The sequence below is a fragment of the Ylistrum balloti genome, unplaced genomic scaffold (assembly GCF_031769215.1).
Source record: "Ylistrum balloti isolate Yb309-2 unplaced genomic scaffold, AGI_CSIRO_Ybal_v1 Utg369782, whole genome shotgun sequence".
In the NCBI taxonomy this organism is placed as follows: Eukaryota; Metazoa; Mollusca; class Bivalvia; order Pectinida; family Pectinidae; genus Ylistrum; species Ylistrum balloti.
Window position 1 is genome coordinate 1,634,563 of NW_026781970.1, and position 19,909 is coordinate 1,654,471.

General features: G+C 35.1%; 1 protein-coding gene across 1 annotated transcript in view; it reads right to left on the reverse strand.

Moving 5' to 3' along the window:
* LOC132544216 (S phase cyclin A-associated protein in the endoplasmic reticulum-like) overlaps window positions 1–19,015 on the reverse strand; it is a 96,318-nt gene extending 77,303 nt beyond the window's left edge. The window contains exons 1-2 of the mRNA XM_060207788.1: window positions 18,878–19,015; window positions 8,884–9,019 (exon numbers count right to left, since the gene is read on the reverse strand). Of these exons, the coding sequence (XP_060063771.1) occupies window positions 8,884–9,019; window positions 18,878–19,015 (274 nt within the window). The remainder of the gene's footprint in view (window positions 1–8,883; window positions 9,020–18,877) is intronic.
* Window positions 19,016–19,909: the final 894 nt, after the last annotated feature.

Genomic DNA, 19,909 nt, shown 5'->3' on the forward strand with positions numbered 1-19,909 from the left:
ATGGCCACAGTGAAACGTGAAATCAATAGACAAGATTCACACTTAAGTTGTATAAAGTCTCTTTTAATCTAAATCTTCCAATGTGCATTTGCTTGATACAAACTGCTAACAGTTAAAGTCTGGCACCCAGTAATAACTGTGTGGACACAATCCAAACTAAAACTGAAGCAAACAACAATATGAGATTTGAAATATTTTGAAAAAATGTCTTGTATAAAATGATACCTGTACCTTTTACCTGTTATAAAAGCTGTTTTCTGGTAAAATCACTCATATATATCCTTTTACTTACATCACATAAAAACTTAAATACTACAGACAATTGTCATTCAAAAGACATAATTCACTTTTGAAAACTTGGAATGTAGACATATTGGCTGTGAAAGACATCACTCTTTATATTTTTTTTTTCACTTTCAACACTGTAGATGTATAGACCCCAAAAGACACCTATTTTCCAGTTATACACTGGTGAAGCTGGTTACATAAATCCACAGTTTATCCTATGATACCATCTTCTGATGCATCCTGTCTTGTGATTCCAGCACAGTCTGTCTTATTGTGTAGAGAATTCACAAAGGCCTATTTAAAGAACACTTAACACTCCAATAACAGATTTAGAAAAGGCTTGGCAAGGAAAACTAATGGAAAAGAAAAACATTTGCAATCTCTGTTCTAAAACGAAAGCCAGTTGTGGTACTGAAACAGTGAAAGTCTGAACTAGAACTAAATCAAAGTCCTTACCCAGCATTGGATCTGATGGCGATTTCACCAGTATGCATATACAGGTACACTTAGTAACCATATACCTGATGTACTGTATCTTTGTATTAGTGTTTCTCACTTAAAGGCTGGCCAAAGGGTGCTAAAATATTAATAGTAGGTAAGTATACGACCCTGGGATTAAAGGTGTAGTTGTGACCTCATTAAGAAAGCACACTTGGGATTGTGAAATTGATTAAGGGAATATCGGATATTGATTAGACCAGGTAGGTTAATTATATACCTGAGTAAAGGAGAACAGTAAACAAGGCCTCAACAAAGGAATAGTTTTTACATTGCTTTTTCTTACACATGTTGTTTTGTTAAATTTTATCATTAAATACCGTAAAGCTAGTTACTTACTCAGTGATAATATTATAACTAGTTCGCAGTACATAAAAGTGACCGTGAAAAACTAATCCATGGAAAAATAAAACACAAGTGTATTAGATGTCCTTTTACATCCAGATTGTAATAGTTTTATTCAATAACGTATAATTTGATAATTTAAAAAAAAATTTTGACATGTAAAAATCACCAGCTATACATTACCTATCCCAGATCTAACCATGAGTTCAATATTTAAATCTAAGTACTTCCATTTCTTTTTCTACCAGTTACCCAAATTACAGGAAGACTTGATTTTACCAGATTAAAAGTATTTGAAATTCCTAGTAGGTAAAACATCACAGTATGAAGATAGTTATCAGAAATCACCTAAATCAACATTTCCATTGAGAAAGTAAAGTCTGTCTTACAAACCTTACAAACCTAATTAAGCCAGATACATACTGTATCAAGAATCAATACAGGTACATAAAAGGAACACACATACTAAATATTTACTGTTTAAAAATCTGGTTCAGAAAAAAATTGTTTGAAGTATGCCAGCTTCCACGGACTCCATCATAAAAATTGTTTCTAATTATAATGACGAGACTTTTGTCTAGTCTAGTTTTTCTCTAGAGAATACATAAAACTTTGAACAATAGAACTACAAATGACTGCATCCCATTCAGACTCTCCTAGCTCCATTATCTACATTGGAATTTATCTATGTTATACAGACCTTTTAATCAGGTATGTTTGAAAGTTCAACTTCAGTCTGGATATCCAGTCCTGCAAGTTTTATAAGAAATGAAGTCCCAGGTATATACTGACGACTGTGATGTTATTTCAATTTTTCACAATTAGGAAAGTTTTATATATGGTGTTGATGTATTTCTTGAATACATATATGCACCTTACCAAATCCTTTCATCTTAGGATAACCTGAAAGTGTTACATGATGTTTGTCAGGGAAATGAACATATATATATATATACATAAATTGATGCACAATTAAATAATTTCACCTGCCTTACTCAGAATCTGAGGTTCTTCAAATCATTTCCATCGTAATGTAGACTTCTCTATGCCATAGTTTCCATTCATGGAAAGTATATTTTCCAACACACATAGAATTTTTCAACTTGACAAATCTACTGTAAAACATCGCTGTATTGAAAACAGAGCTGTAACCCTGTAACTACACTGTAACCGAGACAGCTGTAAGTCTGTAAATATATGCTGTTCCATACGATACTGCAGCACTCCAATATATGTGCAAGTCACTAATCCATAAAGATCTGTCGCAAGTTAAATGTACAGTGGTGCATAACATAAGACTACACACAACTGTAGCAACATTTGTATGTGGGTGGAAGCAAATGTACAGACAGAAGGATATCATTCAAAGACATCACTATATCGGCTGATATTTTTTCCCAGCACCACCTCATTTGTCGTATAAGTTACGTACAGTAATCAATACGTGTAGTGGCTTTTTGGACATGAATTCTGCGTGTTACAACCATAACAGACTGTCCCAAGTAATTATCCAGTCCATTATAGTGAGAGTGCATGGAAAAGGTCTCCATCATAAAATCTGATAATACGCTGACATTAGGGATACAGATATTCCGATACTACAGCATTTATTAGCCTAACGAGAATATTCATGACTTACTGGAAATATGGCCTGACCAGGGCAGATGGAAATGTGACGTCATAATGACACAGAACGGTAACAAATATTTCAATTAATAACCACATGTTACTCAATGTCAGGGATTACATTAAAGCTTAACCAAATTATTAAGTGGCCTATTGTGAGAAAAGGAAATCAATACAAACTTAAAGCTTGCTTTCCCTTTTGGTATCTGAAATATGTAAATCTTGGTAATGATTTTTTTTTGGTCATTTTTTACCATACAAAGTAAGAGGCCTTATGGCCTTCACAATTATCCAACTACAAAGACCTATAAACGATAGAGGCCAAATGGTCCTGGCTTGTTCACCATTTCTCCAGCTTACAAAGAGGACTTTGGTGGTACATAAAGTTAATTTCTGAAAACTTACAATACTATTCCTCAAGCATGCTACTAAGACATTTGAAGTTCTCAACACATTAGACCCAAGTGACCTTGCAAGTGGGTCTAGGTCAATTGTTTATATAAATTTGTTTATATCAATAGCCTGGACGTTTGGATTATGGAGAAGTCATTTGAAGATTTTAACAGTAGGTCAAGGTCATTTATTTGAACAAACATAGTATCTCTTCATCAAATAATGCTACCAGCCAAATATAAGCTCCATGAATTTTTTGGTTATCAAAAAGTTGTTTGACGATTTTAACACATTCAATCTCTGAGACCTTGAAAGTGGGTTATGGTTATTCATTTGAACAACTTGGTAACCCTTTATTCCAACATGCTACATGCCCAGTAAATAATTCTCTGGGCCTTTTGGTTATTGAAATGAAGTCATTTTAAGGACACAAAATGACAGACAAAACGCAACTGCTATTGATTATCTTGACCCTTATAAAAATTATATGAAAGAGAAATTTTCAGGAGTTATACTCCATAATGTTATTATCCTACAATAGGCACAAGGAGATAACATTTTCAATTATTACTCAAAGTCAGGGGGTAGGCAGTAAATGAAGGTCATGCCAACGATGGTATCTGGGGACTGGCACCATACATTTGCAGTCACAACTACCATGGAGGACTATCATTTGATCCTGAAGTCAGGCTATCTGATCTCAAACTTTGGTTAATGGAATTGACTGACCAACTGGTTATAGAAGTCTGAATTAGATCAATAACAGAGCACTGGATAAGTGGCCTATTTTCCCAGTCCTATTGACTCTCCAGAACTTTATCATAGAAGACTAGTGGTGGGTAGCAAAATAGTCTCCATCTGTTTGAAAGAGAAGAGATTCCATCTCAACATAACAATAAATGGATCAATGTTTGTCATATAACACACGGACAAGGAGGAAGGGTTGAGTCTTTTTTCAGATTAAGGCTGATCATCAAACATAGACTTGTTAAAATCACAAAATCTATGATCCATGGTTAGTAGTTTGAAATACCCTACCCATGACAGTTAGTGTTTTTCAGAAAACCAACCAGTCTGTGCTGATATGGTTTTGTCCTAGAGCAAGACACTTAACTCTTGTTGCTTTGAGTGGCATGAGTTGGGCCTTCCACATGTTGTCCGTTGTGGTAATCACCAGTTACAACAAGGAGATCCCCCTCAAAATGACCGTGACTTTTCACCATGCAGTAAACCCAGAAAACAAACAACTATCTAATACTAACATACAGTCAAAGACTTTATGAATATTCAATATAAGGGCAAGATGTTAAGTTGATGTATATTTGGCCAGTAAAGAGGACCTGACAACATCCATAGGTAGGACACGTTCTGTCATCACAACTCTGAGAAAGTTACACATCAAATTAGCCACGACAGAAAACCATCTGGAATAACTTGAACACTGTGATAATACGCATCAGGTACCCAAAACTCTCTGTACTAACATACGACCACAAATTCCTGGCACCAACGTTACATTTCTCTACAAAAGGGATAAAGTACATCTGAACTTTAGTGGATCCCTAGTGATACTCCTTTGGGATTACTGGAATAACAGAGTGACCACCATCAATGCGGAGTTGAATCGATGAAATCTCGCACATAGATGATCTACTGGCTTCAACCAAATTGTCCATACAAAATTAATTCACAAACAACACAGTCCAAAGAAATAGGTTACAACAGTGAAACTGCACTCTACTGCAAGTAAAAAACTTTAACTTATTTTCCACAAGGGACCTTCCTCCACTAAGTACACAAAAATACATATAGGAAATGTAGAGCTTGGACAACCCACACCTACGCGGTTGTTAACCTATCCAACATCATACCATCTAATTATGAACTTTCAGTTTATCCAAGGGACTTTCTTTTTGTCCCACACCAGCGATTACAGAACCTATCGATCTTTTAACGGACATAAACCTATTTCAACACAGAGTCACACTTCATGTTTTTTTTAAGGATCATGAAAATTAGTAATACTTTTGCTCCTAACCCTTTCAGACCTACATCAGACTGGACACCACAATCTGGCCTTGATACAGATTTGGACACTTTCCCCAATACTACTTTGTTTTTGATAACCAACACTCCCCCAAAACAAAATATTTTTCATAATCTTAAACAAGAAGAATCTCAAGTGCGCATCTCCCTCAGACAGAATCAGACCATCAAATCAGCAACACCAAACACTATAGATTGTTAGATGTAGATCCATCTCAGGGCATAGTGAAAGATTTAATCATTTTCTTCATATTGAATCTAAACTCGACAAAGATATTGTCTAATTCAATAATATCAAGGATGCCAGGATCCCTCTTTTCTATCTCCCACCTAAAATACAAAAACCAGGGAATCCAGGTAGACCAATAGTGTCAGCTACAGAAAAGTTGTCAGCTACCTGTGATTATCACCTTAACTTGTGATCAGAGCAAAATCTTACTTAAAAGACACAAAAGACTTCCTCTATAAAATTAACAATCTTGGCCGAATCCAAACACATAGTCTTCTAGTCACTGCGGATGTATCCTCTCTCTTTACATCAATTCCACACAGAGACAGCACTTTTGCAGCAAAACAAGCCCTGGACACTAGGGTTGACAGGTCTCCACTGACTTTGATCCTCTTTAGATTTCTACATTTTACCACAACAACAAACAAACAAACCAGTATGGGAACTAAATGTGTACTTAATTACACCGTATTATTTATGGACCAACTTGAAACGAATTTCCTAGGGACTCGGCCTCTGGTTTATCAATGATTTTTTTTATTTGGACATTCCCCAACGAGGACCTTACTGCCTTCATGGGTGGCCTTAACCAATTTCATCCTAAGATCCATTTTATGTATGAGGTGAGCTCTACTCGGATTAATTTCCTAGACACCACAGTAATCAAAGAGCAAGATGGTACTCTACAGACCACACTATACACTAAGCCTACTGAAGATGGTACTCTACAGACCACACTACACACTAAGCCTACTGATGCACACCTACACCTGCAATACAATGCCAACCATGTATTCACATTCACAACAATCCATTAGGGCAACTTCTTAGGGTATGTAGCATACTCGACTTTAAACGAATTTGACAAACACAGCAAAGCCATGTGCAAGAACATTTATCCAAAGAATCTCTTAGAATTCACTACAGAAAAAGCTAGGAATACCAATAGATCAGCATTACCTAGCAAGGACAATCCAGAGACCAAATCTCTTGTTCCATTCATTACTAAATTTGATCCCCACCGTCAACTCATAGAAAGAACTCTAAAAACACACACAGTGATTCTCAACCAAATAGGCCCTCCAATGAGTAATTCGGTCATTACCGCTGCCTATAAAAAATCTAACAACCTAAGGAACCTACTTGTGAGGGCTGACAAATCCATCAAGCCAGACTCTGGAAAGTCTACCCTGTCATCGAACAAACATTCGTCATTAGGAAAACTCTGTAAGCCCAATCTACATAATACAGTGCCTAAAATGTGGAATACAATACATTGGACGAACTGGAAACACTATCCACGAACGTTTCCATGGCCATTTCGCCGATATTCGTAACAACGATAAACACAAACCAGTTTTCCACCACTATACATCCACCGAATATGACATCAGTTATGTGAAAATTATCGGCCTTAGAACCACCTCCAAAAACTTAAATATACACCAAAGCACAGAAGAGGCCTTTATCTCCTTTCTAAACACCACTTAACCAAAAGGATTAAATATCAGACACGGATAACCAAAGAACTTTGTTACTTTTTTCATGGCTACTTGTTACATATGGTTTAACATAAACTGAAATCCTAATTTATTTGCACCTTTGTCCATGTACCGGACATTAGTTAACTAGACTGTTATTTTATTTTATTTCATTCAAATTAATCTAGAAAATAGTGCTAATTCTCATATTCAGTTGTAGTGTACATACCTGTAGATATTCTGTACCAAGCACACTGCCTGCAGAAGCTCTCTTACAGCTGGCATAACATTTTACTTACCTATATTTTATTTTCGTACTTCTACATGCACATATATACCATAGTACTCGTAGTTATTTCCGTTTTCTCTTTATTAATATTGTTAACATGCGTATCATTACAGTATCTAGCATAATCCAATCAAGATTTGTACATTATGACGTCACTAATAGACTACGTCATTGTAACCTGTCTATCATCTATGACGTCACTAATAGACTACGTCATTGTAACATGTGTATCATCTATGACGTTACTAATAGGCTACGTCATTGTAACCTGTGTATCATCTATGACGTTACTAATAGACTACGTCATTGTAACCTGTGTATCATCTATGACGTCACTAATTGACTACGTCATTGTAACCTGTGTATCATCTATGACGTCACTAATAGACTACGTCATTGAACCTGTGTATCATCTATGACGTCAACTGTAAATAACATGTGTAGTAACTAGGTAGAGATAGTATATAAGTCCAGTATTTTGAATAATTACTCTGTTCTGAGGACGGCATACCTAATATGCCGAAACATGTCAACTATTAAACAGTTTTAATTCTTCCTACAGATGTTGTCTGGTCCTCTATGTTTGCTGTTTATACATCTTTGAACCAAACTTGTATTCCACTAGGAATCAATCCTAGGAAGACTGCTGATATTACTGAATCTACCAGACTAGACACTGGATCTTGTTTTCTTAGTATTGATGTATATTTGTAGTTACAAACAGACATAACAGGAATAATGAAGTCAATACAGCACAAACTATGTCAATGTCTTGCTGAAAAATCTTGTTCTTTCACTAATCTTATCAGGAACCAAAGAGTACATGTGTCCTGCATTTCCCACACAAAAGGAACACTTTGATAAATAATTAAACCTTTCAGGCTGTTTTAAATACACCGTGCAACAATCTGCTTCATATGTAGATTTCATTTCAAATCTTCACAGTAAAACTATTGATTTTCTTGCCAACACAAATGAAACAGACCAACATAAGCTTGTATATACATATATATAGCAACTTACAATCAATATCAAATTTGTGCAATTACCAACAAATTGTCAATTCATTGATTTCTATTGTTTTGAACACTTATATTCAAAGAAGAATATTATTTCACAAGATACACAATTTTAGAATAATAAACTACATTTTCTGACCTTCAAATGGTTGCAAAAATAGCAGAAAACTGCCACATCTAAATTTCAAGATTGTATTATCCTTATTTTGGTACAGGAATCATATTTTTTAAAGTTTACTATGCTTTCTTTTAAGAGCATTTTATACGGGTAACTTTATAACTTAAACAGATGTTTGGAGTAATTTACTGTTATAAGAATACATATTAAAAATTTAACAAGCCATATGCATGACATAGCACCAAAATTCAATAAAGGCAATCTGGATTAATTTTTTGAATGGCTGAATATGTTTGGACTCTGAGACTTTCAACAATTTGAAGAAGCAACTGCATTTTATGTATGTGGAGTCATTGGAGTTATCTCCCTTTGAGTGTTCACATTTCACTGGCATATATAAAGTGCATCACCATCATCACAGTGGTCTTCCTCATCATTACATCTTCCCTGAAGATTCACCTGATATAAATATACATGTCTGTTTAACTTTATTTATCTCAAACTTACCTGTAGGAACATCTGTTATGAACAAATTATTCTATTTCTCTTACCTGCAGGGTTACCTGCTCCTGTTCGGTTCTGTTGTTCAACCGGAACATTGTAAATGACAAGATTTCGTGCGGTCCTGCCTTCCTCCTGAACAATTTTACGCACCCTATCATAACTGTTCATCCTATTGTAATGTCCCTGTAAACACAAAAATGTAGGCAATATAGCACCAATCTAGTTTAATTCCAAGGAAATTCATAACCTCATGTCACCGTCTGAAGGAGCTGAATTTATTTCTTCCACCTGTTTATCACTAATTTGAGGTAATATTGATATACACCTATACATATATATGAAAATATGTACTGTAAACTTCAGTAAATAGTCAATATATGTACATACATACAGCATTAAAAATATGCTTAAAACATCCTTTGGTTTATGTGTGCAGATCACCCATTGTGTATTAAAAAATTTTCAAGGTCTAGATCTTAACACTATTTTTTTATGTTGCATATACACAAATAAGATACCTGCATGCATAATGGGAATTAATTTTACACCACCATACATATGACTTCTTTTAAAACATCTCAATTTCATTGTTGATCATGATCAGCTGTTGCGTGTATTTAGATTCTGTATGTTTATATTCATCCAGTAAATATTATGGATACATTCATGTGACACTTTAATAAAAAACCTTGGTTACTTTGATGTCTCCACAAGTTTTTACATACCTAAGTCACATCTTAACCTGAAATACTAGATATTTGCAATCAGGATATGTATTAAAATGTGTTGTCACTTAAAAAATGAATCCTATACAATGTTTACAGGCATGTGATAGCCTCTTTTCTGCTTCAGTGACTTCTCACAGTTTAGGTTTGAGAAATATCTATCTATTACTTCTCATAAAACAGTGATAACAATCCTTTTTTGTCAAATCGAAGATGGCCACCTGTTGACGATTTATTTTTTTTATCAGTCACAAAATCAAATGGTGATTTAAAAAGATCTTCAAGACATCAGAACAATAGTATTTCTAATACTTTCTATGAATGTTTATGAAATCAGAATGAATTTTATTTCTGCGGCATATTGATTGTGTAATTAGTGGTCTCTTAATATACTAACTTCCCTAATTTGGTATACTATCAATGTTTACTGATCATACAAATCATTATTATATCTTCTAGAGTGTTTGGTATACTATCAATGTTTACTGATCATACAAATCATTATTATATCTTCTAGAGTGTTTGGTATACTATCAATGTTTACTGATCATACAAATCATTATTATATCTTCTAGAGTGCTGGTGATAAACAATGCTGATGGACTTTAAATCCCTGGATTTGGTCTTAACCTGCATACCCTGTTTTAATCAACTACAATAGTGGCATGGTTCTGAATTAAACACATATACTTGATTTTCTTCTCAAATTATCAGATGTATAAATTACAACATTATTGAATTATGGACTATATATAATTAGTGCACCTTCGCATCTTGATTTTGCATTTTTTTAATCAATTTTGCTTTTCTCTCAGACGCCTCCTAGGCTTCAATATTTTGGCATTTAGCATCATTGAGGAATCTGAGAGCGATACTGGTTGGCTCTATTGTATATCTAACTCCAAGTTTGCATCAAAAGGTGCTATTCACTTGTGCATCTTTTGTACAATCTTCATGCCTCGTATATATACAACAGTAGTTTACAGGTTTCACCTAAATGAAAATATGCAGACCTGCCAAACAAATCTGTAACATTAAGAGATGAAATAACAAACATACATGAATTACTAGGGAAAACTGCTGAGAAACGACCATTATATGCAAAAGATGCACGATGCCATTCACAACAAGATTGGTTTATATGTACCAACACTTGTAACTAAATAGGACTGGAGTACACAAATACATCACACACATGTACAGACATTACAATGTTGTAACCTAATATGACATTTACTAAAGATAAAACGAGATCTGTGGTTTATTCTTGGACAACAGTTAAGTATTTGGTTTCTAAGACGAGTAACAGGTTTAACACTAATAGATGGGGAATTCATTTATATTACAGTTACATGTATGTGTACAGAATGGTACAACACACAAAAATATCACCTACTCCTACCTATGCTGGTGTTTTAAAGGCCAACGACATCATTTCTTATCTTCTGAAATGAAACAGGATCCAATGATAAGAAGTTCATATAACTACTCACTTATCTTAATCTACACAACAACCACCATTTTACAACAGTTTCCATCACAGTCACACATATATAATCTGTATTACAGATCTTACTTATTGGATACATAGAGGTCTGAACAACTGATTAAAAGACAGAACTACGTCAAAATGCCCAGTATTACTCCTAGTTTATTTATTGATAGTCAAACTCATTGTTGCTATGACAACCTCATTGAATCACCATTTTGATATTGTAAAGGATTAATCTAGATTATATTGGCCATTTGAAAAACTTTGAACTTGAATTATTGATCATACACCGTGATACAAAGATATAACAATAATATTATTAACCAAATTAGCTTCAATATAATATATTATCATTATATTATTTTATGAAGAAGTTGAATTATGTCACATATGTCATCCTAAAAGTTTGTGAAGGTCAGATGACTCAACAAAGATGATAGACCTTCACTCAAACAATCAATTGTACATGACAAAAATCCTTACCCTCCACGTCTCTCTGTTCCTTAAGACATGTAGTTTCAATAAAATGATGACAGACACAACACTAGTGAAACCTTTAGGTCGTATTCTTGCCAAGGAGCTAGAAATGACCTCATCATAAGAACTGCTATAGTCTAGAGATCAGCCCTGTTCTCCAACTACACAGGATACAGGTTACCTAGAACTGTGAACATGTACATGTGCGTCTTTCATTAGATGGGAATGGTAAAGTGTTGATGAGCTTGCCATAATATTTATAACACATGTACCTACAGAGTGAGGTGGTTCTATTTCCCTGGTCCTGTATCTACATATTGTTTGTTTTAACATGTTTCTTCAGTTGTACATATTTATGTGATCAATCATTTTCTAATATATGTCTATTACGCACAAAGTAAATTGCTATAATATGGAGTTTACCTTTACCCTTTCAGCTTGTAAACACTGACAACATAATAAAAGTGTTTACTTACATTAAAATGACACAATCTTACCTTGAACAGGTTTCTGTTTGTCTTTATCACAGAGCCATGAGGTATGCTCCTATCCTGCTAAACTTGCAGTACATATGTGTGAGAGTAGGTTTGGGGGATAAACATATGATATCTGGCTAATACTGGATATTTGCCAGTCTGAAACAATCATGTGAGGAGTTTTTATCACAAAGACTTACCCCTGTACACCTGTATGTGGAGAGCCAAGTAGTCGGAAGAAGAACATCACACATATGTATATACCTGTCTATGGTACAGCAAAACTGGAGGGGTACAGTACTTATACTAACTTACACATATATCTACCTGTACTGGGGTACAACTGTAAATACAAATATCACATACACTGTGGTAGTGAGGCTATAGATGAGGACACTCCATGTAAACACACCTGTAACAAGGTAATGATGATAGAGATAGGGATAATCCAGGAACACACACCTGTAATAAGGTAATGAGGTTAGAGATGGGGACACTCCATCTACACAAACCTGTAACAAGGTAGTGAGGCTAGAGATGGGGACACTATATGTACATATATATATCTTTAACAAGGTAATGAGGCTAGAGATGGGGACACTACATGTACACACACCTGTAATAGGTAATGAGGCTTGAGATAGGGACACTACATGTACATACAACCGTAACAAGGTAATGAGGCTAGAGATGGAGACACTACATGTACATACAACCGTAACAAGGTAATGAGGCTAGAGATGGGGACACTACATGTACACACACATGTAACAAGGAAATGAGGCCAGAGATGGGGACACTACATGTACATACAACCGTAACAAGGTAATGAGGCTAGAGATGGGGACACTCTGTGTACACACTACATCTGTAACAAGGTAATGAGGCTAGAGATGGGGACACTACATGTACACACACATGTAACAAGGTAATGAGGCTAGAGATGGGGACACTACATGTACACACACATGTAACAAGGTAATGAGGCTAGAGATGGGGACACTACATGTACATACATCTGTAACAAGGTAATGAGGCTAGAGATGGGGACACTACATGTACATACAACCGTAACAAGGTAATGAGGCTAGAGATGGGGACACTACATGTACATATATATACCTGTAATAAGGTAATGAGGCTAGAGATGGGGACACTCAGTGTACACACTACATCTGTAACAAGGTAATGAGGCTAGAGATAGGGACACTACATGTACATATATATATACCTGTAATAAGGTAATGAGGCTAGAGATGGGGACACTCTGTGTACACACTACATCTGTAACAAGGTAATGAGGCTAGAGATAGGGACACTACATGTACATATATATATACCTGTAATAAGGTAATGAGGCTAGAGATAGGGACACTCTGTGTACACATATATATCTGTAACACAGGTAATGAGGCTAGATGGGGATAGGTACACACTACATGTACATATATATATACCTGTAATAAGGTAATGAGGCTAGAGATAGGGACACTACATGTTCATATATATATCTGTAACACAGTAATGAGGCTACAGATGGGGACACTCAGTGTACACACTACACCTGTACTGAGGTACTTGGGCTAAACAAGGGAAATATCACAATGTGCACACTTTTACTAAGATTGTGAGGCTAGAAATCATTGGGTACACCTGTATCTGCACACATTTGTAGTGAGACCAGAGATTCAGACATCCCGTGTGCATATTTCTACTGAGGTAGCACAAAATTTAAACACATCTATACTGAGGTTGTAGGGCTAGAAACAGAAAAACACCATGTATATATCTACACTGAGGTCCTGAGACAAGAGGGAGACATTCCAACACATCTGCACTAAGGTAATGAGGTTAGAGAAAATGACAAACTGTGTACACACATCTGTACTGAGGTATTGAGGCTAGAAATGGGACACTCCATGTACAAGCACTTGTACTGAGGAAGTGGGGCTAGAGAGATGGACACTCAAAATGTACACATCTGTACAGAGGTGTAGTGAGTTTAGAGAAGGGGAGACTCAATGAACACACAACTGCAGGGAGGTAGTGAAGTTAGAAATGGGACACTCCAGATACCTGTACTAAATCAGTGACACTAAAAATTTGGACCCTGTATTATGGGGTTTGTTTCATAAAATGGAGACCAACAAGTACATGAAATCTATGCAATGGAAACTTTAAAAAGCTGACTTAATGGTATAATTAACACACTTTTAATCATGTCATGTTTAATTAGTGTATATCAATTGATTAAAAACATCAAAATAATCTCTGTTCAATTCACTTTGTTGCATTTATACTGTCTGAAAACACATTTATGATATCAAGAAAGGACTAGTTTATGAACGGTGGATTGAATATGATGTCAACTTCACTTCTCAACACAATATCAGGGCTTTTTCACATTTCACTACTATGGGAATAGGGCCCATAACTTTAAATTCGAAAAAGTAACAAAACATGTCTGAAGCTAGGTAACAACAGTGCTGTACTATCAGATTTTTTGACAATTTGCTACCATCATTTATAATGCATATTAGGCAGAATCTGATATCATAAAATACTTGTTATGTCAGCTCCCTGAATACATCTAAAAATCTTTGTTGAATAAAACACCAATAAAACCAATTAATAGGTCCTCAAACAAGGATGTAACTACCAAAACATGTTGTAATATCATGAAATACAGAGAAACCTGCTTAATATCATGTTCCATTTGTTTTGTCGTATAATTTATTCATCCATTACTGTATAAGCTTTATCATCGCAAAGTTGATATATATATAGTGTATATCTCGACAACTTCAATAAAATGTGTTCTTAAGATTGTAACTCAAGCACTGCCAACAAAAATAGCCGATTGTGAACTGTTCTTCTTTGAAACGCCACGTTTCCAGTGCTGTGAGTGGCTATTTTTAATGACCAATCAGATGTTGTGAATCACAACATAAGGAAAACCCAGTTTCAGAACATTTTATTGTCACCTCACCAATGCTCATGATAGTTAAAGTAATAAATGATTAGAAGAAAGGTTAAAACATTGTCACTCTTGATATTATGACTAATTGGATTTTCAATCTTTATTTCATATCGTACATTATGTACCCTATACAAATCGTCTGAGAAAAATGATTACAATATAAGCAAAGATGTAAGTGGTCCCGTGAAGGTTTTTGGGGCACACATGATAATCTTCAGCAAGATTACAGTAAGTGTTGCCTGCAACACTCATCGTTGATTAAATTTTCTAAGCAATATAGACCTTGATTGCAATGAACAGATGTCACATTTTAGCAACTGGAAGTCTTCCCACCAAAACCAGTGACTTGTCAGGAAGGACATCAAAACCAGAAAGTAACACAGCAAAAAACTTCATATGCACTCCCTTGTGTTTAATACTGTATAAAGTTTTCATCAAGTTTGTCATCCCTTGTTCAATTAAATGATTATCTGGAAATAGGAAGCCTAACAACCTTGACGGTCACCTCAGTTAAGCAATATGGAATATAAAGGTTAAAGGACAGTTATCAAGAGTCATGAAACAGATATTGTGACACTGAATGTAGTAAGCCAGTGTCAATTCATGCATCCAGAAGGAAATAACTTACATTATGCTCAAAAATGCAATTTTTCTATGAAAATTATGATGCTTCTATTCATATTCCATCCATACAGAACATTTGGTTCTGCCATATATCTGGGTGTTGAGAAGAAGTTTTTCGAAATTGAAGTCAATTCGACCCCTTTTGGCCCCATCCATCAGCCCCTAGGGGTCAGTCAGGATAAAAACGGGCAAACCATCAAGCCGTCATCCTTCACTCATAATTCTAACCAAGTCTGAAATTATTTCCAATGAAAATTAAACAAATTATGCGCAAAATCTATTTTTTCTATATAAACTATAGCAAACTTTTTTACCCCCTCCCCACGGGGAAATGTGAGACCCTGGGCCCATAAAATTCACAGTTTTGTTAAAGGACCTTAAGATGCTTCCATTCATGAAGAATGTTTGATTCTATCATAACTGGGTGCTGAGAACAGAAATACTGCCATGTCAGAAAGAAATCAGCTTCGTGTCTTACCTTTAAGGGTAAATTTAATCATTTTGATTACATTGTCAGTATACACATGAAAAGATGTAAAATTTGACTGCCATGTTAGAAAGGATTTGGCATTTTGTCTTACCTTTAAGGGTCAATTTAATCATTTTAGTTACATTGCCAGTATACACATGAAAAAATTTGACCTTGATATTTTGACAGAGTGACCTTGAACATTGGTTAGTTGACAACTGGTGTTATTCTTACAATCTTTGCCTCCTACATCTAAAATGGTTATAAATGTCTATTATGGTAGGTGACCTTCACAGCCTTCATAGTTGAACTTTTGACCCCTAACTCAATCCCACCTGTATGTTTTCTAATAGTATCAGATTGCATCAAGTTACAATACAACTGATCTACCTTATCACAAGTTATCTGGAAGCCACATATGACAATAAAGTCTACTTTTAGTAAGTGACCTTCGTAGTTGACCTTTTGACCCCAAACTCAGTCCCACTCTGTTTTACTTCATAAGCTAATAATGTGTGAAATTTCAACCAAATCCATCACTCCTTTCTAAAGTTGTCATCTGGAAATCAAAATCTGATGAAAATATCTATCTTTAGCAATTGACCTTTGTGGTTGACCTTTCCATCCCAAACTCAATCCCACTCAGTATTACCTCATAACCTAATTTTAAATGAAGTTTCATTCAAATCCATTCTTCTTTTCTCAAGTTATCATCTGGAAAGCAGGGTTAGAAAAATCCACTCATCTGCTCATGTAGACGAGTCAAAGCTACTTGCGGGCAAGTGATTTGTTTCAGCTACTTGTCCGGCGTGCGAGTGAAATTTGTAGTTCTAACTATTGAACATACAATAATAAATTACGTTTATCAACTTCAAAACTCTTAAAACTAATTTAAATCCACTGATAGTCGATCAGATACATGGATGTAGTATCCTTGTTTACACCACGTGTCAAGACTCGGGCTGATCCAGACTACGCGAAAACCTATTGCGTCACCACAAATGTTGCAAGTCGATGTTCTTGCTCACGTTAACAGTGAATTAAATATGAGTAAAACAATAAAAGGAAGTGTTGAGTTCAAACATTTGATACATAAATTGATAATAAAATTTGTGTTCCTTAAATTATGTTTTGTTGCCTTTTTTTCTTCCGGTGAGTGAATATTGGATTCGGGCTAGTGAGTTTCAATTTTCACTTACCCGACAGACGAGTAGCTGAAAATTGTTTTTTCTAGCCCTGGGAAACAAACATCTGGACAGACAGACAGACGGACATACAAACACTTTACTCTCCTCCAGTTCCACCAGCAGGAGACTAATTAGGGCTTATCCAAACTTCATTTCATTAAATTTAAGCTTGAATCAATTGGTTGTTTTAGCACCTTAAGCTTTGTATAGGAAATGTGTTCTTGTAAATTTAAAGAAACAAAACAAACACAATTTATCATAAATTATGCTTCATGCTTGATTATTTCATGAAATGTCTTTTCGCATCTTTTCTGTTTTGAAATTGATCCCTGTATGCAAACTGAAGACCCGAGACAGTACGTCGGACACATTGGAAAAGTTAGCGGCATGCATGGCATCCACTCCAACATCGGTCATATTTCATTGAAATTTGGCTTATTACTATCAAATAATTATCATTTCAGTAATGGTTCACCAGTTGATGGATGCCTTAAAATAATTTTTGAAAAACATGAATGAATTAAGTAATCCATCAATCAAATGTCATATCATTTCTCAATTAAATAAAGGGTTTTGCAAGTTACCACCATAATACCATGTATCATTATCACAATGTCATATCTTTCTACCGCAACGCCAAATCATTATCCAAATGGACATGAATTTTATCCTAACCATTTGTAAAGTGTTTTGTCATTTTGTATATATCCTTACCCCAAAACTCTAACAAAACAATGAAACCTTGAAAAATTGGTCAAGGTTATGAATTTGGTTGCTCCAAAGCAAAATATTAATTATAACATGAATGATAACTTTCCTCTAATCATAATATTTCAATAAAGTTTAAGAACAATGCACTGAATTACCCTTTTGTTTATATTCCAACTAAAGTTTGCAATCTAAATTAAATGTTATAGTAACGGTATAGAGAAGTGAGAGGGAGAGTTCACTGCAGACCACATTTACTTGCAGAAAAATTATCATATCAATGAATAATACCAGTGCTTGTTGAAAGTTTTACACTAAATGTATTATTGAATTATTGATCCAAAATGTACAGTAACGATAGCATGACCCAGCTATAGATCAATATGTGCCCAATAAAGGCTGTCAGGTTAGTTGACTGTTCAAGACAGTTTCCCAACCCTGCTCATGCCGGCTTTGAAGAAAATGACCTAGACGTGCATTCTGAATCCTCAAACTTCTCGAAAAATGTATTTTTTACCCCCTGAAATATTTATATAAACAATGTAATCCTCAATGACTTTACAGAAACACTAAACATGAGGATAACTAACTGAAGTTTAAATTATGTGTCATATTTTGATAGAGATCGTTTGCGCTAACGAGTCATCATGCTAAGAAAAGAAATGACAGACCACGTGTCATGGTGTGCATGTACAAACTCACAGAAGATTTGTAAACAAACCCTTGAATTCGTCTTCGGATCGGTGAGCAGACAGGTCCAAACAGAACGAGTTTCTACAGAATTTGGTCTGTGTTGAACTCAATAAATGCACATCACGTAATTAAAAATGTCTAAATATCTGGAATATTATATTTCGAGTCATACAGAATCAAGTCTTTATTTTTTTCCCCGTTGAAACTTACACTTGTCTGTGAGTTGTTGTTTCGGCCTCCCCGAGAATGATGAGATGAAGATCCAGGATTTCTATGGTGGAAATTTTCTCCATTATCCGATCTCATTCTTCCTCCAACGCTGTGCCTTTTTCTCTTTGTTTCACTCATGATGCTACACAATCACATGAGCAAAAAAAATTAATTCAGTCACAAAATAAACATTCCTTACTCTTTCTCACTCGAAGTGTACTCAGAAATGCAAAGATTCTGTCTGCGGAGTCAATTATGGCTATCCCGCAGTGCAGTTATAAATAAAAGCGTTGTTTAAACAATAAAATCTCGATCAAATATATGTTACTTTGATAAAACTTAATTTATTAAAATTCAAGACAGCAAAACGCTGGCCAGTTAAATAAAAAATAAATATTTTCGCTCAACTTGAGATTTATATTTAACATGGTTCATGGTAAATTCTAAAGGTGTTCCAAAGCTCATTTTTCTTCTGTTATCGGAAGGTCCCGGATGTCAACATAGACCACATGTGGTAGCAGACGATACAAGTATAAAATTGCTCGATCGGTAAAGTAGGCTAACGCCGTAGTTAAATCGACCGTTGGGTCATATTAGCGTAAAATTGTGAAAAAAACGTGCCATATGTCCGTTGATATTTGCAATATTATATATTGATGAAATATGATTAAGAAATAACTCGAGTGAATGATTTATGTGTTCTACACCAAAGAGAATATCTGTAAGTCAATGGGATCATACTCACTACAGTAAAGTCAGTAACTCTAATAAAGATCGCCTTTTCCTCACGAATATTGTACTAAAACGGGACCATCATTAATTGTGCAAAGAAAGCGGTATAGACACTCACGACTGCGTGTGGTCCTTCACCGTCATGTACCATGTCGCCATTTGTTAAATCGTCATGTACCGTGTATATATTATAAATATAAGCTGAACGGCCCTTACAGTAATAGAAACAGCGATAAATAGGTAACTAAAAACCAATGAAGGTTTCACGATTGTCCCACAAAACATATGTTTACCACTAAG